This window comes from Polistes dominula, unplaced genomic scaffold (genome assembly GCF_049000335.1).
Source record: "Polistes dominula isolate Pdom_NZ unplaced genomic scaffold, Pdom_raw_medaka contig_27, whole genome shotgun sequence".
In the NCBI taxonomy this organism is placed as follows: Eukaryota; Metazoa; Arthropoda; class Insecta; order Hymenoptera; family Vespidae; genus Polistes; species Polistes dominula.
Genome location: NW_028300906.1, coordinates 4,825,792 through 4,848,598, shown reverse-complemented (window position 1 = coordinate 4,848,598; position 22,807 = coordinate 4,825,792). Strand labels below are relative to the sequence as shown.

Here is a 22,807-nt window from a genome sequence, read left to right as displayed (position 1 = left end):
GTGTAAGTTGGATGACGTCGATTCTCAGATGCGCGAACTCTCTGTAAAAAGCTTTGTACTAATCGAGTATACCCTGTAGTGTTCGTGCGATGCACGAAAGCAGAGACGCCTACTACTTGCTGTCGCCAATTGTGTTTATATAGTCGTATTCTAAAATATCCTATCAACTATCTCCTTTTAATTAATTTAAAGTGATCATTTGTCGCTGAATTAGTGTAATAATCGATAAATTGTAAGTAATAGTAATTACATTTGTAATGTGAATGTGTTCAAATCCATTTTTCTTTTTAAATGTAATAGAATGTGTCGTCTATGTATATGTACGTGCGTTCTCTCTTACCGTGTAGAATTGTAGTTATTAAGGGTGGGGTGGTTTTCACCCCCAAATTATTAGTCATACTCGAGTTTGTGCCACTGGCTGTCGTTCTCGGTTCAGCGTTCTTTACAAATAATTCGATTATCGTCAAATTGACATTTTAGTTTTATCTTTCTGGTCTTTCAAACTCGATAATGAAAGTGGTAATAAGTCTTGTTAATCATAGCACGTCGATCACCGCCCATTGAAACAGGACGAAACATCTGGATCGTTTGTTTTATCAAATATATCATAAATATATGTACTTCCGCTTTTTCTTCTTTTTTTTTCTTTTTGCCTAGATAATAATGATTTTCGACCTCATAGATAAATATATATATATATATATATATATATATATATATATATATATATATTTATATGTATATACTTATATACCTATCATACATATGCATATATATATATATATATATATATATATATATATATATATATGAATGAATATATGTATGAATGAGTATTACAATACTTTTTAAATAAAATAATTTGTATTTTCTTTTCTAATTATTTGTTTTTTTTTTCTTTAGGTTTGCATTGTTCCATAAGATTACATGATTTAAGAGCAATTCAAATCGAAGAGAAATCAAAAATAACACCACAAGATGGCTTGGCGTTTCAAAGCATCAAAATATAAAAATGCTGCACCTATCGTACCTAAACCAGAAGCATGTATTCGAGATATCTCAGTAGGATCCTACCAGACTTATGGGAACAATATTACAGCTTCTGCTGCATTCATGGCATTTAATGTGGATCATAATGGTATTTTCGATAAAAACATAATAATACTTACAACATTATTATACATTAAGTATATATTTCAAATATTATCTTATGTATTTCTTGTAGGATCTAGTTTGGCTGTATTGCCACTGGAAGATTGCGGTAGAAAAAGTAAAACTATGCCATTGTTACATGCTCATGCTGATACTGTAACTGATATGGAGTTTTCACCTTTTCATGACGGCCTACTTGCTACTAGTTCGCAAGATTGTTTGGTAAATTTAGTGGATTTGATTAATGTTGTATATCTACTATATTTTTCTATCTTTTTTCTATACCAATAACATTATTTTCTTATCTATTAGGTAAAGTTGTGGCATATTCCAGAAACTGGATTGGAAGAATCTCTTTGTAATCCTGAATGTACATTTTCTCATCGACAAAGAAGAGTAGAAGCAGTTTGTTGGCATCCAGCTGCTGAACACCTTTTAACAACTGCCTCATATATGACTTTAACTCTTTGGGATGTCCTATCTCAACAAGAATTATTTTGTAATAGAGATATTTTATTATTACAATTATAATGTTGTTTTACACACAGTAAGTTTGTTTAAGATCTAAAATATTTGAATTATTTTGCAGCTAACAGTGATCATACTGAAGTAATACAATCATTAAGCTGGAAACAAGATGGAACTATTTTAGCAACATCTTGTAAAGATAAACAAGTGCGAATTATTGATCCTCGTGCATCAACTTATGTTGTTAATTCATGCTCGAGTCATATGAGTATCAAGGATTCTAGAATTGTATGGTTGAATAACTCTGACAGAATATTAACTACAGGATTTGATGCAGCACGTCTTAGACAAGTATACATAAGGGATTTGAGGCATCTTAACGAACCAGTTAAAACATTGGAATTAGATTGCAGTACAGGGTATGGATTCATTGTAATTGTAATTAATCAATGCATAGAATAGCTACTAAAATTGAATGTATTTTGTTTTAGGATTTTAATGCCTCTTTTCGACCCTGATACAAACATGCTATTTCTTGCGGGTAAAGGTGATACCACTATCATGTACATGGAAGTTACAGATAAGGATCCTTATTTGGTAGAAGGAATACGTCACAGCGGAGAACAAACTAAAGGCGTGTGTCTGGTACCGAAAAGAGCTCTCAATGTTATGCAGGCTGAAGTCAATAGATTATTGCAACTCACATCCAATATGGTCATTCCCATCATGTATCAAGTACCTAGAAAGGTAAAAATGGTATTTTCAGTTAATAAAATACATAGTACACATTCTATTATATATTTATTTTAATTTATTATACTTATTTTTTTAGACATATAGAGATTTTCATGCTGATATTTATCCTGACACTAATGGTTCTGTCGCTCAAAATAATGCAGCAGCATGGATCAAAGGCCATAACGCACCTGTTCCAAAAATATCGTTAGATCCTGCCAAGAGAACCAAAGGTGAAGACCCCATAACTGTAAGTAAACATTTTTCCAAATACATCTATGTGTGTCATTTAATAAATTATTACAAATATATTGTAGATTATATATTTTAAGATTAAATGCCATCTCATTCTGTATTAAGCGTTCATTTTTTCGATAGACGCACGTTTTTCAATGCTTATGTATGCCTGTATTTATATAGCAAACAAGAGACAAGTGCTGAAAATTTAATTACATTTTATAGAAACACACGCTTTTAGAAATATATTGTTATAAATATTGTTGAATGTTTTTTATCAGATTTATTCGTTTTATTCTTATTTTATTCTTTTTTTATTAAGAGAAAATATTTTTTGTGTTTGCTATATACCTAAATTATTTTGCTGTGTGACTCGTACCTCTTGTATTATTATTTATATTATATTTTTATTCTTCATATTGCAACATTCGTGTAAATGTAGCAAGGTATTTATTTGTAAACTGTATCATGCATATTATGCATATATTTAGAAAAAGTATTAATTTCTAATATATTTACTTTGCTATATGTGTTTACATTATTAAAAAGTATTTAAATATAGGTTAGGTATTTCAAGAATTAATGGGCATATATGTATATATGTGTATATATACATATATACATATATAAATGAATTATACTTTCCCAGAATATGCATATGTCATTTTTCTTTTCTTTCATTTCTCTTTTTATATTTTTTGTATATTTTTCATATTTCAGATATCCAATGTATATTTTATAGTTAATACATTAGCACTATTGAAAGTGTTATTCCTGGCACGTGTAATTGTAATGGCAATTGATGTTCTATAGCTTAATCTATCAGCGTAAGTAATATTAAGTTCGCGTAAAACTAAGTTATGTATTTTTTATGATTTTCATTATTTTCTATATGCTCAATACATACATAGAGTAGTTTGATAATATATATATTATATATATATATATATATATATATATATATATATATATATATATATATATGAATTAGATTAGTTGATACATTTTTATTTAGTTTCTGTTACTAAGTAAAATAGATAGAAGTGTTTTTGTGTGTATGTATGAAAGAAGCTTGTAGATATTATTATTATTATTATTATTATATATTTATATAGTATATAATTTAATGTAAACGCAAATTAGAAACTATGCAATTGGACATTCATAAGTGGTTTGACTAGTTTGCGTCATTAAGGAATTTACCGTACCTTTAGGTACACAAAGGAAATTTAACAACACTGAAAGAAAACCAACATGAAATTAAAGTGGAATCAATCAAGTCTCCTAAATCAATAACTATCGCAACGCCAAAAGGATTTTGCAAAGCAACTCAAGGTATCAATCACGAAAAGGAGAAGAACTTAGAGAATGATATCGAGAAGATTGAAGAAAATAAAAAGATAGAGATAGAAGATGAGAAGATTAAAATGCAGAATGGTGGACAAACAATACCACCAAAGCCTTTACCCAGAGCATCAAGAACTAACAGCGTTTCCGAGGATGAGCCTAAACCCGTAGCACGACCGCGTACATCACCAAGTCCAGGATCCGTCGTTACGTCTGTCAATCCAAACGCAATCAGCGGATACAAGGTTGTAAATTAGTTACAAAAGAAAAGAACAAAACAAAATAAAAATCAAGCACAGGCGTTTATTTTGTATGTGTGATTTCGGTGTGCGTTTTCATCTTTGCCATTTATTTTCATATATCATCATATTTTTATAAACACATCTTTTCTAACACTTATATAATATATTTTAATTGTTAATGACTCATATCTCGATCATATCGTAATCTCGTATTCAAATTATTATTATTATTATTATTATTATTATTATTATTATTATTATTATTATGATTTCGCAATTACAAATTAATTTGTTTTCTTGTAATATTTAATGCAACAAATTGTTTTCTAATGGTATTTTAAACAAAAAGGATCAATGTATAAATATCTTTTCTTTTCACAGCCTCGCCTTGGACCAAAACCATTTCAAGCAAAATCTGGTAGTCAGGAATTCTCCTTCGACAAGGTCTTTTCTGTACCAGTTGCACCAAATAATGATACAAATGGTTATCCAAATGATATTGGTATCCCAATGGATAATGCTATCGATCCCGAAAAATCACCAACGTTTTCTAACGAACGTATGAAGGAGGCAGAGAATGGAAAAAGTGATTCTAGTTCATTGGAAGAGGATGCGAATTCAAGCGACTCTGGATATAAACCTAAAACACCAAGCACAGCAGAGAGGCGAAAAGTTTTTGAAACTAAAGTTAAGGATGAATCGCCTGAGAATGAAGACATTGGCGGTTTTGAACGTGGTAATGTTAATAGAAACTCAATCGCAGAAAGGCGACGTTTGTATGAAAGTAGATCTGTATCTGTAACTGATGGAAATTTAGCCGAGAAAGCAATGGGATCGCCGACGATGTTACGAAGACGAGATTCTTTCAAAACTAAGAGCGAGGTAATTAAAGAAGATGACGTTAAGAAAGTTGTACCAATGTTGCGCCAACAAAGTATGGATCCACGCTTGGAAAAGGTTGAACCAATTACAACACCAACTCCTAAAAGAACATCCACAGTATTTGGTATAAAATCATATATAAAACAATTTTAATAACATAAATATATTACAATATTTTAATGTTATATCGTATAAAAAAAGAAAAGAGAGATTTTAAGTATCTAGAACTAATATTTTTATTTATAGGTCGTGTATCCAAATTCAGACATCTTAAAGGTACACCTGGTCATAAATCAACTCATATTGAAAACGTAAGAAATATTAGTCGCCAGATATCAGGAGAATGCGATGGTTTTCATGGTATGTATGTGTTTAAAAATGAGATAGAAACTTTCTTATTAAACAAATCTTACTAATGTAAAATCAATTGTAGCAAATTCCGATCGCGTTGCTGTACCTCTGAGTGGACCTGGGGGCAAAATTGCAGTATTAGAATTGAAAAAAACAGGTAGATTGCCTGATGGTGTTATGCCAGCATTAGTTCATGGAGCAACAGTGATGGATTTCCAATGGGACCCATTTAACAATCAACGATTGGCAGTCGGTAAATTAAAGAAAACAAATTCATCTAACATCTAATAATAATAATAATAATAATAATAATAATAATAATAATAATAATAATAAAAGTCTTTCATATATATATCACAATAATTATTTATTATTCAGCATGCGACGATGGAATGATCAGACTATGGGAAATACCAGAATCTGGATTGGCAGAGCCAACGAATGAACCAAGTCACATAATAGAAGCACACGCTGATAAAATTTATTTGATAAAGTATCATCCATTAGCATCTGACGTACTCGCATCAGCATCGTACGATATGACAGTTAAACTTTGGGATTTATCACCTTTAACATCAGGAGAATCAAATCAGTTATCAAAGATAACATTGTTAGGGCATACAGATCAAATATTTAGTTTAGCATGGTCACCATGTGGTCAGTATCTTGCTAGTGCATGCAAAGATGGAAAATTACGGATTTACAAGCCAAGATCCAGTGACGTGCCTATAAAAGAAGGAAAAGGACCAGTAGGTACTCGTGGTGCAAGGGTTATATGGGCATTGGAAGGCAGATATCTTGTTGTAATGGGCTTTGACAAGTATGTTGACTTCATTCATTAAATTATTTCATTTGGATGTATGTATAATATTTCTGTACCATTATTTCTTTTCCTTTAGGGTCTCTGAAAGGCAAATAATGGTATTTAAAACTGATAATCTTAATCAGCCTTTGAATACAGTCGGATTGGATGTTTCTCCTGCGATTTTGATGCCATATTACGATGAAGATAGTTCAACCTTATTTTTAACTGGTCGTGTAAGTTTTTTTCTTCCTTTTTTAAATTTTAATCAAATTAAATCATAGCTTTATTGAAAATCTATATTTTTAGGGAGATTCTACCATATATGCTTACGAAGTTACGGAAGAAGCTCCTTATTGTTGTCCTCTGAGCCATCATCGATGCAGCAGTTTGCATCAAGGATTATCATTCCTTCCTAAGAATAGATGCGATGTCGCAAGCGTAGAATTTGCGTCTGCTTTAAGGCTAACGAATAACACCATTGAACCATTAAGTTTCACGGTGCCACGTATCAAGGTATTTTGAATATTTAAAAAAAAATAGATGTACATAATTAATAATTAATAATTAATAATTGATATATAATATTTTATAATATTTAGAGTGAATTATTCCAAGACGATCTTTTCCCACCAACTAAAATTACATGGAAGGCAGCATTAACTGCCAATGAATGGTTCAGTGGAATTAATAAACAGGCCTCAAGAATAAGTCTTAAACCACCTGGTATGGATAACTGTAAGTATAATTATTAATTTACAAGTAATACATTAATTAATAGTATACAATAGATATAATTTGATATCTATAGTAACAGAGAATCAAGGACAACCAGCAGTTACTACTGTGCCATCTGCAACAAAACAATCAACGGGCCCATTTTCAATCTCTTCACAACCCTTCAGTAGGCTTGGTTGGAACACGGACGTCAGAGCAAAACAAGAGGAGGTAAATTAATATTATTATAGTTATTATTATTTTCTGCATGTATAATTTTTTTCTCTGAGAATCACACATTGAAGAATGATTTATTTTAATGATAATAGAACACCACGCGTAGAAGTTATGTGTGTTTGTAATAGTCGTGAAAGATTACAAGCATGCTTTCAAATGTTCACTTTGGACAAATGAAGATAATATCGATAAATAATACACGTATTATTACTTTCATCTCACATATCGAGCAAATATTTTTTTTTTTAGTTATTATGTGTCTCTCAGTGTATTGCATAATGTGTGTGATGTGGTAGATCCAAAAAACAATGAGCAACAATGTGGGGGATGTAATACAGTGCTCTTTGGAACAAGACCACATGGAGGGTGTGGAAGAGCACGAATGGGTAGGTTCATCATTTGTTGCTATGCAGTATTAATTATTTATTATTATATTTCTTGATTTGCTCTTCAATTATGCACCTTATTATACGTTTTTTTTTATATTCAGTATATTACAAAATTGATGAAACAAAAAGGAAAGAAACAAACATGAGTTTATTCGAATATATTTTGCTTGCTATTCTTGAAGGAGACTTGTTACATTTTTCAATTGATTTATTTAGAAGTTATTATATTATATTAGTAATTAGTATTTTGGCTGTGCTATTTCTATGCTTTTTGTTTTATTTATTTATTTATTTATTAATTCCAATTTTATTCTTTGCTAATTCATTCTCTATAGTCTCTCTCATTTGATCCTTTTCATTTTGAAATACGTGATATTCTAGTATAATCGCACGAAATTATTTTTTTTATATTACAGGATGAGTAAGGATTAATGACGTACTGGTAGAGTATTTTAACTAAATGGTAAGATAGGATCTAGATATATAGAAATTTGAGCCATGAGTTATTAATTATGTTGAGAATGTGGAGGCAGGGAATGATGATGTCCTAATGTTACTACATGTTGGGACAGAAGAAGTTTTACATTTTTGAGAAATACTTCCAAAGATTTACCTTCTAAGAGCAAAATGAGACAAAACGGGGATGATGATGATGATGGTGTCCAATTTTTTATGTTTTAAACACTATTTACGTATTTTTTAGCCATTTTATATACGAACAATTTTATAAACATATAAACGTAAAAAAAAAGAAACTTTCGCTAAATAGTGTAAATATTCAGGCTTTGTATCTGAAGTTTAAAAAAGAAAATAGAAAACACGAAGAGAAAAAAAAAGACAAACAAAAAAAAAGTAATACGAAGGAAAAACCCGACTGAAATTTTGTGAAAGTCACAAAATCTACACGAAACTTTTGTAAAACTCTTAAGGATTCTTAATATGGATTAATATTTCTGTTTTTTTTTTTTTATTATTATTGTCTTTATTTTTATATTTTGTTTATTTATATATAAAAAATATATATATATTATTATTATTATACATTCGTATAGGAAATGCGTGATGATACTTCTAGTCTTAAATAATTGTGCTTTTTTTTTATTTTATTTTATTTTATTTATATGTATCTCATGCTACATATATAATAATAATTATTATTATTATTAAAACAGTGTCATATGAATAAGAATATAATTAATTCGATTATTATAAAATAAATTGAGAAATTTTGTTAATTAGCGCGAGGGATGATTTTGAAAGAAAAAAGAAAAAGAAGAAGAAGTTTATGTGCAAATTTTATTATTCGCTAAACGCGTGATAGATCTTAACAAAAAAAAAATCATATTATTAAAGTAAAATATTTAAAAAAAAAAAAACAAGAAAAAAAAACAAAAAAAAAAGATATCGTTTAACATACACATTACATACACACACATCGTATATTATATTATCCTAAATGCAGAATGTGAAAGATATCGATTTAATAATTCTGTTGTATTTATATATTATATATATATTATATATATTATATATATAAGATTACTATAATTATGATGATTTAACTTATGATATGACCGATGAAACGAACGCGCAAAAAAAATACGTGCCATTAATAAAAAAAAAGCCAAGAGAAAGATTAAACTTTCATCGTCTAGTGATAATAATTGAAAAAAAAAGAGAATAATAAAATAATAATAATAATAATAATAATAATAATTGTACCCTGGTGTTGCAAAATAGATATTAATTATCTTAGCCGATGCACACATTGGTATTGAAACAATGATTTTTCTAGGAAAATGCAATATAACATTTAAAATTAGGAAAAAAATTTAAAGAAAAAAAAAGATAAAAATTTATAACTATCACAGAGAATATTAACAAAAATAAAAATTAGAAAAAGAAAATGAAAGAAAATTTGCGTCAGGAGACTATGATATTGTCGTAAATTCCTTTTTAGCACGTTTTTTGCAACTTCGTACGAATAACGCACACAACACACACATAAACACATACATACGAAATATGTTTTAAGAATTAAAAAAAAAGTAAATAGTTTTAACGAGGAGGAGATATACGTATCAAGTATTAAAATTATAATATTTAGTAATTTAGTCTTAAAGAATAACAAAAAAAGAAAAAAGAAAAAAGAAACAAAAGCAGATAGAAAGAAAAGAAAAAACAAGAGAGAGAAGAAAGACGATATGGTGGAGTGATTTGATATCAGCAGTTATTTCCTGTATATCTTCACAGATGTGGTGGGTCAAGTGGTAAACTTTTATACACATTTATATCTCTCGTAGTAATGCATTTATTTTCAAATATGTGTGTCTCTAAAAGAGAAATGAAAAATATCTAAGCGCGCGCGACATTTTCTTAAAATAAATACACATTGTATATCATAAATATATAAATATGCCATATACACAGTGTATTTTAATGAAAGAATAGTGGGAGACTCTCTTTTGATATAAAAGAATTTTTCATATTGGTGTGAGTCGTGAGTTGTTTGATCTACATATTTGTAAACGATATTATGGTGCTATAGTACATTTGATAAATTTCTTATTTATTATAGCCCTGAGTGAATTGCAATTATCACAGCTATTGTCTAACACATACATACATAGATACATAGATACATACATACACATTGATAAATATATACTTTCGTATCGTCGAATTTAATGAGTGCTTATAATAAAAAAATAAAATACAAAAAAAAAATAATAAAATAACATTAAAAAAAAAGATAATAATAGACCATAATTAACATTTAGTTGATCGGTCCCGAATTAACTCGTGTTTCTATGACCCGAACGTTGCTGACCGGTCACGAGTTAATTCGTGATGCGCTTTTTCATCGCATCACGCTATTTAAAAGGAAAACGCAGTGAAAATAAATATTAAAATAGTAACAAATTTTTTTTTGTTACTACAGTATAATCTCACTAATCCGGCACTTCAATAGACCGATACGTCCAATAATCTAGAACCCCCCGCCCGTGTCACCCTCGCCCCTCTAGGCCTATGCGCTCCGTCGCCGCTGTATTTATTTTTATTTTTTATTTTGATTATGATGATTTTTTCTTTATAATCCAGTAATCCGAACATTCCAATAATCCGGCACCCTCTGGTTTTTAATAGTGCCGGATTAGTGAGATTGTACTGTATTGTTATACTGTTTAATTATACGAAAAAGAAATATTTAAGGTCTAATATTAGGTCGAGACACATAAGTAACTTCCGATGCGTCCATGTAGAATCTATTTTTCGTATTTACCTACTATAAGTCACCGAAACAAACGGATTTTCGATATCACTATATAGATAAGGATTTAGTTAGTCTTCTGTTAATTTTTTTATGCAGTCAATGTTACATTTAACCGTTTTTCTTAATCACTGAAATGGATAGTAAAAAGTGCATATTCGACATGTAATGCTTTAAGAATTTAAACTAGGCAATAGCACTAAAGTGGCTACTGAAAAAATATACAGCGTATACAGTGCAGGACTGATAACTGATAGGGCAGTCAGAAATTGGTTTGTAAAATTCCGTTCTGGAGGTACGATCTTAAAAGATGAACCGAGTGCAGGACGTTTTTCCAACTTTGACGAACCTTTTAAAGATAATATTGGAGCAAAATCCAAAACGTATCACGTTGAACAATTGCAAAGAGTGCAAAAAAACTCCATGAAAGGTGTCTTGCACTTATCAGTCGCAGAAACACCATTCTTTGTCTCATAAAAAACGGAAGTTATTTATGATTCGACCTAATAAATTCTTTAAAAAAATAGCCGGTCAACAAAGTGTTAAACGATATCTCAGAAATTACCTAGGGCACAGTATTTTATGCTAATACTTGAACAAAAAAAAAATAAAAAGAATATCCAACGAGGTGTGCCAAAAGAAAATACACATAAAGACTTGGTATTTAAAAAAATTAAAACATTAATCGTATAAAAAAAAAAATATAATGACGGGCTAGTAAATTATGTGTTAAAAAAAAAAAAAAGTAAGAAAAATTGACGATGCAATTTATAATTATAATATAAAAAAAAAATACACACATTACTCGCGCAGGCACATGTACACACATAATTCACACGGTATTTAAATTGACTATCGAATTTTTCTGTAAAAGTGATGATGAGTATATATATTTACATACTATATTATATTTTTCTCTATCATACGAGATCTTTCTCAGTCCTGTTTATATTTTTAGAGACTTTAATGGAATTTTACACTGAAAAAAAACGGTATTCAAATTAAAAAAAAAAAAAAAAAAACTAAAAAACTAACATTGTCAGTCATGAGAAGAAACTATAATTGTGTCGTCCATATTTATTATAAGTAATTCAATCTTTTTCTATTCTTCGTACGAAATAACCATCCAATAACAAAACCAAAAACTAATCTCTGTAGTGTTGAGAGAAAAAAAAAGTGGATAATCTCAATTTATATTAGTCGAAATGAATGCATTTTTTTAGTTATTATTTTTCTATGCCATTATTATACTCTTTTCCTCGTAATAATGTATTTAAATATCATATATTAATATTAACTTAATTGTTAGATCTCTGTATCTCGATTTGCTGCACAGCTTATGTATGAATAATTATACTTTCTCGTCAATGAAAAAAAAATAATCATTTTTCATTGTTGGTATAAGTATAAACCTACTCTCTCTCTCTCTCTCTCTCTCTCTCTATCTCTATCTCTATCTCTATCTCTATCTCTCTCTCTCTCTCTCTCTCTCTCTCTATCTCTCTCTCGGAAAACAAAAAGACTCGCGTGAGCGATTTTTTGAATCATATATTAAAACAAAAAAGAATAATATTATTAATAATAATAATACTAATAATAATAATAAAATACAGAAATTTATCGGTCAACTTTGTGCTATGTCCAATAGTTATTTAAGTAATTCTATCATGTAGTAACATACCTTTATATCGATCTTATACCTTCTATGTATATCATCTATAAAACCTTTTTACCAAATATGTAAATTGCATTTTCGACTTTTACCTTTTATTCGTCATTTAGTTATCTATATATGTAATATGTATATTTAATATATTTTCAACTTCAGGAAACCTAATCGCGAGCTTATTGCATCGACGAAAGGACCATAAAGTATGAGGTGGATGTTTGCACGACCTTAAAGAAAATTAAAATAAATGCATATGTGTAAATGTTAATAAAATGTCGTATGGCACATTTACATATCTTCTTTATTTTGTTTTATATTATATTAATATTAATATTTATATTCTTACCATCGAAAATGTTTCTAAACAAAATACGAATATTTTTCCTGCGGTTAAATTAGATGGTCTTAGGCTTCTTCGAATAATAAATAATATCATTTTACGTACTATCATTGGAGCATCGTACCATAATCCGCTATATCTGTACAATTTATTAAATATTTAATTATCTATACATATATATATATATATATATATATGTAAATAAATATACTATAATATAGTAATAAAGTATTTAATTTATTTTGTTCTTATCGACTGTAACGTTGTTACAGTCAAATGGTAAATAATTTTCTTTACTTCACAGATAGGTCATTAGCATACAACGTTACCGACAGAAATAGTAAAAAAAATGTCTTATCTTTTGAATTATATAATATAATAAATAAATAAATAATTATTTGAACTCACGCTTTAAAATAAATATCACTACTATGATCGATTATTCTTTGACCGACAAAACTAATGCAATAAACATGGAAAAGTTGTGCCAATGTAAATGCCGCAAATTTAAATACTTCTGCTGATTTTCCCATTAATTCTGCTACCTATGATTTTAATCAAATTAAAGAAAAATACAATTCATTAATTCATAATTGTTGAATTTAAATTATTAATACATACGCGTAAAAGAGAAACGCTCAAACAAATTATATTCATTCCTGTTATTAATAACGATGGCAATGAAAAATATGATTCCATAATATCAGCAAATCTTCAAAATTACAAATAAATTAAAAGTTTAATTATAATAATTCATTTATATATATATGTTTTATAGATTTGTACAATTTTTATGTTTATACTAACTCGACAGCTCTTTTGTGTGCACCAATTAGAAGCACGACACTTCGAATACATTCTTTGCGTCGACGATTTGGAGACATTTTTTCATAATTATTTTCCTTTAACAAATGTTCTAATCTATATCTGAAAAATATATTGAAATCTATTTTTCTTTTAACATTCAAAACTTCTTCTAGTAAAATAAATCTTGTAAAAAAAAAAAATGTGTGTATATCACACAACTTAGAAGTGAAACCTTCAAATAAACAAGTTTCGAGGATAATTTATTATATAATATTATTATAATATTGTTTTTACTTTTAATTTGTGATTATTTATTTAATTATTAATTTAATTATAAAAATACGCGTCTGTTCGTATGCAACCCTCCAGACACATTTTGAAAATTTTGCTTGCGAGCGTCATCTACTGGGAGGGAATTTTTTTTAGCAGTCTAAACTGTTTATACACGTATGTATGACGGGTTGCCTATCTTTCAGGCAGAAAAAATTTTGTCCCGACAGATGGCGCTTGCAAGCAACATTTTCAAAGTGTGTCTGGAGGGTTGCATTCATACAGGCGCGCATTTTTTATAATAATTACAAAGAAAGTAAATAATAAAACACTTTAAAAAATGTTTGCAAATTAAATATTTGTATAAATAATGATGATTTATAAATAATCATATGTTCATCTCTTTTTCTCTTCTTACGTAGTATTAAGGCCATTTTCTTTCCTCACTACATTAACGCGTTTCATTTTTTCAAATCACACCCATTCTAAAGTAATTTTCACTTCAAAAAACTTCTAGTAAAATTGATATAAAAATAAGAAAAATTTCTCTTACCCGACAGTCGCAAATAAACCGCAAACGTGAGAAGTAAAAACCAAAAAAATGGTATCGTTAGCGAGAAAACACGTAATACCAATCATAATAGTCAAAGTCATGTGAAAATAAATTGGATAAAAGTATTCTTGTGGATCGACAAAGTATTCATTCATAATTACATGTTGCAATGGACGGGATTCGTTTAATGGTAAAATTAAATCGACGATTTTTGGTAGAAACGATATCGAAAAACTTAATATCACAGTTGTGTAGATGTATACTAAAAGAAAAAGAAGAACAAATCTGAATACATTTGATAATAAATTTAATATGATGAACATAAAATCTTACTTATGTATCCTATCGAATATAATCTTCCTTCTTTGGCATATTTTTTCATTATGGTTACTTCTTCTTTTGTTTTCCATAATTTCCATTCGTCTTCGATCTTATTTAAAAGATTTTTTATCTGTGAATTATAGTTTATTAATAATATTAAAATAAAAATCAAGTAATTAAGAAATGTTGGGTAAAATCAAATAAAAAAAGAAAAATTTATTTAAAATTCTAAAATAATTTCTAAGCACTAATAAATTAAAAAAATCAATATTATTAATATTTACTTGTGAAATAATAAGATAATTAATTGACCTTATTACCACCGAAGTAACACGCGTGACATTTGATAGAAAGAGTTGACATAAGTGATATTCCTGCAATAGCATCGGCCATAAATTCGAAATCTCCCTTAGAAGAATATAATAATAAAATCTGTAATAATAATAATAATAATTTTACATTATTTATTATATTATTATAATAAAATAAAATACAAAAAAAAAGTATATTTACCTCAGTGATAATAATAGAAGTGGTTAAAGAAGTAACAAAACATAAAGAAAATAAACGAACATTAGGATTTTGATCAGGCCACTGACCTATCATTGATAAAAAAAGTTTACTAACCCTATAGTAGGGAAGATCGAAAATATCCATAGGGTTGTTAAGAAGGCGTGAAACATTCTGAACTAGGAGTGAAGTTAGAAAAGTGACGAAGAAAGAATCGGGCATGTATCCTATTCAAATATTTAAACCCTCTTTTCCATCTTATTGAAGAAATAATAGTCACGTATTTTTCAAGAATCTGACGTATAAAGTGTTATTGCAAATTTAATGAACCTTTCTTTTCTTCGTTAAGTCTTTTTTTTCTTTCATTTTCTTCATTGTGACATTTCCTTTTTAATTGCATGTTGTTTCTAAGAAGCACGCTGTTAGAAACATGTAATTATAGCTGAGCAAATTCTCCAGTTTACATTTTCTCCTTTTCATTTCTCGGATATATTGAATATTCTATTAATTTTTTATGAAATTAACTGTCAAATCGATCATTTTAACAATCTATAATTAATTTATCTCGCACAGGCGTGTATAGACGTTAGACAATAACTCGTTGGAAAAATTTCAATGTCTTATAACAGTGTTACTTAGCTTTCGTTCGTAGAAAAACGATCGTAAAAAAAGGAACTTTTTAATTAGTATGATAAACTATTATTCTATAAATTATTTTAATTATTTTTCTTCATCATCATAAGCTAAATATTTAAATTTATGGTGAACGAATTTTCTGTGCAATATCAAATGTTAGTATTGATATAAATCAAAGATTATTTTCTTTTCTTGCTGTTTTTGCCTATTTTATATTTTTAATATTATAATGTGACATTAAAAAAGTGATTTTTATATAAATTTATAATTATTTATATTAAAATAATTTTTAATTATCAACTCCCTGGAGATATGCAACACTCCAGACACCGTTGATTGCTTGTGTGAGCGCCATCTACCAGGATAAATGAGTATACAATACCGTCATACAAATATGTAACTGTGGTTGCATACTCTGAGGGAACGTCTCGTACTGATTGATGGTTCTCACACGCTGTTTGGAGTGTTGCATATCTCCAGGGGGTGATAATTTATATTAATTAATATAAATAATTATATATAGAATCGCATTAAACAAATTTCATGACAAAGCATATTGAAAATGATTAGCGATGAGCGTTGAATGGTGTCTAAGAGTTGATGAAACAATGACATGAGGTACCAACGTACATATATCGTTTATTTACACAAGGTAGATCGTTTTTTTTTTTTTTTTTTTTTTTTTTTTAGTAATATTATCTCTTTTTCTTTCTCATTTTTATCTTCATTATTTTCTTATACAATGACGATGCCATGTGAAAATGCGTGTATGTATGTGTATGTATGTCTTCTTTTGCGTGCATGAAAAATTTCTGCGTGATTAAATAATGTCAGCGCGCATGGTTTTATTTTATGCTTTCTTTTTTTTTCATCTAAAATCAATGTATTATATTTCATACTAAAATGTATCATGTAATAATATGTCATTATGTATTTTATGTATGCATGTAAATATGTGTGATTGGCTTAGCGTTTGATAAAAAATTTTCTTTCATTATTTGGTATTTTTCTCTTTTTTCCTTTTTTTCTTTCTATTTTTAGTGAAGAAGGATTAGATGAGCGGATTGAGCGGATGATCATTTATGTTATATGTATATATATATATAGATGTATATATATATATATATATATTATTTTGTTGTAGAGTTATCAACGTGCTCTTATTGATATCTTCTTCTTCCCATTTCTCTTACAAGTCATTTTCCATGTTCAATTTTCATTGAATGTAATCTTTGTGTCACAATTCGTCTACGAAGGAAGTAAATTTCGAGGGATACGATTTGGACCATCTGGTTCATCGTTTTTTGAGTTGAAATCTTGTATAGGTCTTGTATTTGTTTTTTTTTCGAGTTTTTTTTTGTCGTAAATTTTCCTTTTCTTTTTGTTTTTTTTTTTCATCGTCGGACTTTTTATTAACGAGAGAACAACAGTTTTTTTTTTTTTTTAATTTTTGTTTTTCAGAGTAGAAGTTTTAAAACGACTAAGAACATTGGCTAAGAGAATTAAAAAGATATCTTTCCTTTCTCCACAGCCGAAGTTTGTTTGTTTGTTTGTTTGTTCTTATTTTTTTTTCTCTTTTTAAGTTAAAGTTATAAGTTAAAGTTAAAGTTTTAAATATCTCATTGTGGTTTTAAACGCAACATGAAGAGACAAAGACGTACATAAAGATAGTGTGAATTTTAAAAGGGAATTTGGAAAAGGGTTCTTGAGGGTTAGTGGGAGGAAGATTAGAATGGATTTTAAAGAGGTAAAAATGTGGTAATTCGTGTAATTCGTTTGTACGTGGTTAGTAGTAGTGTAATTGAAATGTCTCGATTAGAATTTGTAGATTTTGGGAGACAAACAGGGTTAAGATTAGTTAGGTTAGTGTGTATACTTTTTTGTTTGTGTTCATGCGTGTGTTTATGTGTTGTGTTTCTCTTTTTGTTGTTTTGTTTTTTAGTATTATTAATTTTGTTGTTAAACTCTGTAGATATGTGTATGCGTGTATATGTAACATAAGTACATGTACACCAAAAAATTCGTACATATAAGTCCAGTCGGTTTATAAAGATTACTATTGCCGGCGCAGGAGATTTGTTTTTGTGTTAATTAACTGTCTTACTAATCTAATTAATAGTCATATAGATTATAGAGAGATAGAGATAATAATTATAATACCAATAGTAAGAATAATAATGATAATCATAACAATTTTCTAACGACTAAGCGTTAGCGTTTTAAATTGTAGCGGTACAATAGAATCTCATCATTTTTTTTATAGTAGCTTTACTTTTTTTTTCTTTTTTTCTTTTTTTTCTTTTTTTTTATTAATAACGTTTCGATATTATCAATTGGCCTTTTCATCGATTTTTTTCTTGTCCCCCTTTTTTTTCTTTATACTTGTTTCATTTCATTTCATTTTGTTGTTTTTTTTTGTTCCTCAAGAATATAGGAAAAAAAAATAGAGCTACTTGATTGGTTAAAAAATAAACTTAATTGTACAATATATGAATTTTTGAAACCTATAAACAAAGAGGTTTTTCTTTTTTGTTTAAAATAAGTCGGCGCGTTCGGCATAGAGTTACTTAATAATTAATAATATATATACATATTGATTTATGTAGTAGAAGTAGATAGAGAGAGAAAATGAAAAGATACACCATAAGTAGAAGGAGATCGGTCAAAGTATGTATTTAGCGTGTTTTAACCAGTTAAGCGTGTTTTACGACTATATCTGTCATGGAGATGTGGCTAAATTTTGTGTTATGACATCTATATCCGTCATGCGTAAAAGTTTCTTACAATTTGATGTTTAAATTGTCATTTTGGCGAAAACTAAATTATATTCGTAAATTTTAATATGTTTAAAATGTTAAGAGGTGGACAAAAAAAAGTCAAGAATAAATTTTTAACTTTTATAAATATTCGATTTTTTTCTCGAATTTTTCCGTTTGTTATGCATAAATATATGTTCATATTAAGAAACTGTGTGTACATTACTAACAAAATTGTTCATTTTCTAAAATAAAGTCGTCTTTTGGACTATCCAATATTTTAACAGCGAGCGCCACTTACTCTGTGTTTGACGACTATATCCGTCATCGCTTAATTATCGCGACACACACCGGCGGAGCGCGCTCTGCGCACAGATCATCACACTTAATTGGTTAAGAGAAGTTAATGAAAACATACGAGATAACAGATACCTATGTTTTTTTGTTTTATTAACAAATACAAAAAAATAATAAAAAATAATAATTTATATTTTTTTGTTCTAATTTTATTGTTTCTTTTAGTTTTCTTTTTTGTTTCTCTTTAGCCCAACGTTCGAAACAATTCGTATCATTTATCAAAAGTATTTAACACGTCTTGCACATTTATTGATAGAACAATTTTTACTTTCTATTTTTTATTTTCTTCTTTATTTTGCACGATTTCGAGAAATATATATATATATATATTTATATATAGAACAACAGCATGTTACATTTTTTTATTTCTTCTTTTTTTTATGTTGTTTCTGATGTTGATTTATTGGTTGGTAGTTTTTGTTGTTGATACACTCACAATATGAATATATTCGTACGAGATGAAAAGAATTTTGTATTATACGGTATGATTAACAATTTACTTTTCTTTCTCTTTTTATTCTTTATCCTCTGGTTATTTTCCGTTTTCATACTTTATTTTGTTGAAGAAACTATCATCATGATTCTTTTTCTTTCATATTTGGATTTTGACAAAGAAAAATTACTTTGTCAATGAAATCCAATTGAAAAGGCGAATGTTGGTTCCATGCGAAAATCTTTTTTTATTATTATTATTATTATAATTATTATTATTATAATTATTGTTAATATTATTATTATTATTGTTATTGTTGTTAGCTTTTGTCTTACTTCTTCTTCTTCTTCTTCTTCTTCTTCTTCTTCTTCTTACTCTTTCTTCTTTTTCTTCTATTTTTTGTTTGTTTAAACAACTTATTTTCTTGTCTTTTTTTCATCTTCATTTCGTTAATTTTAGAAAATCATTTCCAATCGAAGACTGTTAATTAACTAAGGGGGAAACATTTGTGTCATTTAACATTTTGCCATTTAATTTTGTTTTTCCCTTTTTTATTTCTTTTTGTAATTTATTTTTGTCTCTCTTTTTTGTCTCGTTTAAATCATTGTTTATTTTATTAATATCATCTCCTCCCTTCAAATGAATTTTTTTCGAAGCATCATATAACCTTTGTCACACACACCTATAGCGAGATAAATATGCTAATTTAAATTCATATAAAAATTTATCCTCCCTCTCCCTTTTTTAGTCATTTTTTCCTCCTCCTCTTCCTCCTTCTCCTCTTTCCTTCTCAACCTTCTCCCTTTTTTTCTACTCTTCTAAAAATATTTACAAACGAATGAGATAATTATATTATAACATACGTACAATAATTTTTTATTTTCTTTTTATGTAACACAACAGGCATCCCTTTTTTACGAAGGATGTCTTTTTTCAAAACGTGTTTTTTTTTTTTTTTAATTTGTTCTTTCATGTACGAAATTGTCCCTTATCTTTTTTTGTATTTTAAATTTTTTATTTTTAATTTTTTTTTTTTTAATCACTGCCCGGCACATCGACGAAGGATGAAAATCGTTCAAAGGACTATACTTTGGTTTATTTTCAATTTGTTTTATATTCAGAGCTGTACTCGATATGTTTCGGTTCATTTAAATCAAACTTCTAAGCATAAAAACTAATAATTCAAATTATTATTTCATTAAAAAAAAGGATTTTAATAAAAATTTTACTATCTTCTATGTTTACTTTTACAATTTTCAATATTTTTCGTTACATTTTCTAATATTAAAGATATAATTACAAATTATAGATTATTCATAATTATTTCTATAATTATTAATTATAAAAAACAATTATATAATTCAATTAAAACAATAAAATATTTTTTAACAGATTTGTTCATTCGTATTACATATTCAAATTCGTATTGAAATTAGAGAAAAGATTTTTTTTAGAACATGAGGTAGAAAGACAGTCAAACAGCTCAATAGATAAATCTCAAAATTCAACTCCATCTTACTAAAATTGTGCTTAAATATTTTTTTTCAAAATTTATATAACTTTAATTCTTTGTTGTTGTTAATTAAATTCGAATGAAATTGTGAAAAAAGTATTATTAATAACGATTTTCCAAATCCTTCATCGTGTAACTAATATCATTCTCAATAATTTCTACGTAATACTTCCAACAATATTATTATCAAACTAAATGAAACATCTTGTTATAATATACGATCATTATTGTGGCATTTTTTTATTACAACTATATCTTCTTCTTTTTTTTGTTTCAATTTTTATTTCTCCTTCTGTTTGTTTTAATTTTTTATTATTGAAAATATGCTCACAACGACGTCGTTTCAAACAGTAAACCTACATAACATTTATTTATTTATTTATTTATTTATTTATTTGTCTTATTGTTGATAGAATATATTTATAAGATAGGATCCTAACAAAACAAAAAAAAAAATAGAAAAAAAAGAAATACAATGCAAAAACAGAATTACATAGAAGAGAGAAGTATGCATATAATAATATGTGTTGTATGTAATTTCACTTTGAAACGTTGAATATAATATTATTTATTGTTAATTTAATAATAGAATAAATCACATTTATCGAGTTCTCATCTCGATCATGCCAATTTGTCCTACGTTAAATAAAGTCTCGATTCTGATCAATAATCATTTTTTTATTTCTCTCTTTCTCTTTTCAATTTATGCACTTCAATTCTTTTTCTCTTTCTTCTTGCAAATATTTTAAAGGCACGTGCCACGTGTGTTTTATTTATTTAATTATTTATTTACTTTATTATTCATTTCCTTTTCACATTATCGCTTAATTATCCAATCCACACATACGTAACCATAATCGTTGCATTCGTTAGCAGAATGTATATATATATATGTTTTACGGGCAATGTATAGAATATGGGCATTCAATGGAACATCTGATTATTTTACAGAATGTCCAGAATTTTAGAACAATCTTATAGCCCCCTGAAAATGATTTTTCATTAAATCTCAATATTTAATTATACATTAGAATAGAGAAAGCTCTTTGCTGTTCTGTTTTATTCGTATATTTCTTCTTATCTTCTCTCTTTTCTTTTTTATCTATTTTCATTATTTTTAACTAGTACCATCGAAACTATTTTCTTCATCGGTTCTATTTGTCTGTTTATTTGTCTGTTTGTTTGTCTGTTATACGAGAAAAACTATGAAAAAATTTACTCTCTTCCAATCTATATCTTTTCTTTTTATCTTTTAACTCGTTAATTAATTAATTAATTAATATATATAGAGTCATCATCATCATCATCATCATCATCATCATCGTGAAGAATTAATAAGTTATTATTTATAAGATATTTATTGCCGTTTAGGAAATCATCCCATCTCGAATATTTTTCACACTCATTTTATGTTTTCATTCGTTCTTCTTCTTTTTTATTTTTTTTTTATTTTCATGGTAATCGGTCTAACGAAAAAAAAAAAAAATGAAATAAATTGACTTTTAATCAAAAGGTTGACGATTTTTTTTTCATCATCACGTGTCGTATTTTTTTTATAGTGTGAAGATAAGTGTGTGAATGAATGATAATATTGTGATAGAGGAAAGATAAGAATGGTCATCCAACAGATAACAGCGATCTCATATACCTAACAATTATGAAAGTATTCTTTCTGTTTTTAGAAAATCGACGCTTCTCTCTCTCTCTCTCTCTCTCTCCCTCTCCTTCTCTCTTTTTCTCTCTCATTTACTTCGATTGATAATTTATTTATTTATTTTTATTTTAATTTATTCATTTATATTTCTTTTATTT

At 27.7% G+C, this 22,807-nt stretch overlaps 3 protein-coding genes across 13 annotated transcripts; 1 reads left to right on the top strand and 2 right to left on the bottom strand.

Moving 5' to 3' along the window:
* Positions 1–81: 81 nt before the first annotated feature.
* pod1 (coronin) lies at positions 82–12,790 on the top strand. Of its 9 annotated transcripts, XM_015323196.2 has the most exons (19): positions 82–232; positions 904–1,138; positions 1,226–1,374; positions 1,465–1,651; positions 1,742–2,039; positions 2,112–2,367; positions 2,453–2,605; positions 3,807–4,184; positions 4,563–4,917; positions 4,999–5,187; positions 5,310–5,423; positions 5,497–5,667; positions 5,793–6,234; positions 6,314–6,452; positions 6,526–6,732; positions 6,819–6,954; positions 7,028–7,164; positions 7,467–7,556; positions 7,976–9,716. In XM_015323196.2, the coding sequence occupies exons 2-19, from the start codon at positions 979–981 to the stop codon at positions 7,982–7,984; spliced, it is 3,570 nt and encodes a 1,189-aa protein (XP_015178682.1). In that variant the 5' UTR covers positions 82–232; positions 904–978; the 3' UTR covers positions 7,985–9,716. The 9 variants fall into 9 exon arrangements, with proteins under 9 accessions (XP_015178682.1, XP_015178681.1, XP_015178678.1 ...); XM_015323195.2 differs by lacking the exon at positions 7,976–9,716 and adding an exon at positions 12,659–12,790 and having other exon boundaries at positions 4,563–5,187; XM_015323192.2 differs by having other exon boundaries at positions 4,563–5,187.
* On the bottom strand, positions 11,671–13,761 carry LOC107067508 (odorant receptor 10). Its single transcript, XM_089179716.1, has 5 exons — positions 13,647–13,761; positions 13,461–13,551; positions 13,248–13,384; positions 12,846–12,978; positions 11,671–12,726 (listed from the first exon to the last, which is right to left on the bottom strand). Exons 1-5 carry the CDS (start codon positions 13,721–13,723, stop codon positions 12,676–12,678), a joined length of 489 nt encoding a protein of 162 aa, XP_089035842.1. The 5' UTR covers positions 13,724–13,761; the 3' UTR covers positions 11,671–12,675.
* Positions 13,762–14,255: 494 nt separating this feature from the next.
* Positions 14,256–17,123, bottom strand: LOC149033432 (uncharacterized). Of its 3 annotated transcripts, none has more exons than XM_089179714.1 (4): positions 15,304–17,123; positions 15,103–15,222; positions 14,803–14,920; positions 14,256–14,731 (listed from the first exon to the last, which is right to left on the bottom strand). In XM_089179714.1, the coding sequence occupies exons 1-4, from the start codon at positions 15,520–15,522 to the stop codon at positions 14,466–14,468; spliced, it is 723 nt and encodes a 240-aa protein (XP_089035840.1). In that variant the 5' UTR covers positions 15,523–17,123; the 3' UTR covers positions 14,256–14,465. The 3 variants fall into 3 exon arrangements, with proteins under 3 accessions (XP_089035840.1, XP_089035841.1, XP_089035839.1); XM_089179715.1 differs by having other exon boundaries at positions 15,075–15,222; positions 15,418–17,123; XM_089179713.1 differs by having other exon boundaries at positions 15,103–17,123.
* Positions 17,124–22,807: the final 5,684 nt, after the last annotated feature.

Bases quoted from the DNA above. Each gene is read 5' to 3' on its own strand.
- LOC107067508 (XM_089179716.1), bottom strand. From the start codon at position 13,723: ATGTCTCCAAATCGTCGACGCAAAGAATGTATTCGAAGTGTCGTGCTT. The intron at 12,979-13,247 runs GTGAGTTCAAAT...TAAATTGTACAG, and splicing joins AGTGATATTTATTTTAAAGC to ATATAGCGGATTATGGTACG. The intron at 12,727-12,845 runs GTAAGAATATAA...ATTTTCTTTAAG, and splicing joins GTTTAGAAACATTTTCGATG to GTCGTGCAAACATCCACCTC.
- pod1 (XM_089179689.1), top strand. From the start codon at position 979: ATGGCTTGGCGTTTCAAAGCATCAAAATATAAAAATGCTGCACCTATC. The intron at 2,368-2,452 runs GTAAAAATGGTA...TTATTTTTTTAG, and splicing joins TGTATCAAGTACCTAGAAAG to ACATATAGAGATTTTCATGC. The intron at 4,185-4,562 runs GTTGTAAATTAG...TTCTTTTCACAG, and splicing joins ACGCAATCAGCGGATACAAG to CCTCGCCTTGGACCAAAACC.
- LOC149033432 (XM_089179713.1), bottom strand. From the start codon at position 15,522: ATGCCCGATTCTTTCTTCGTCACTTTTCTAACTTCACTCCTAGTTCAG. The intron at 14,921-15,102 runs GTCAATTAATTA...TATAATTCACAG, and splicing joins GTTACTTCGGTGGTAATAAG to ATAAAAAATCTTTTAAATAA. The intron at 14,732-14,802 runs GTAAGATTTTAT...TTTTTCTTTTAG, and splicing joins ATATTCGATAGGATACATAA to TATACATCTACACAACTGTG.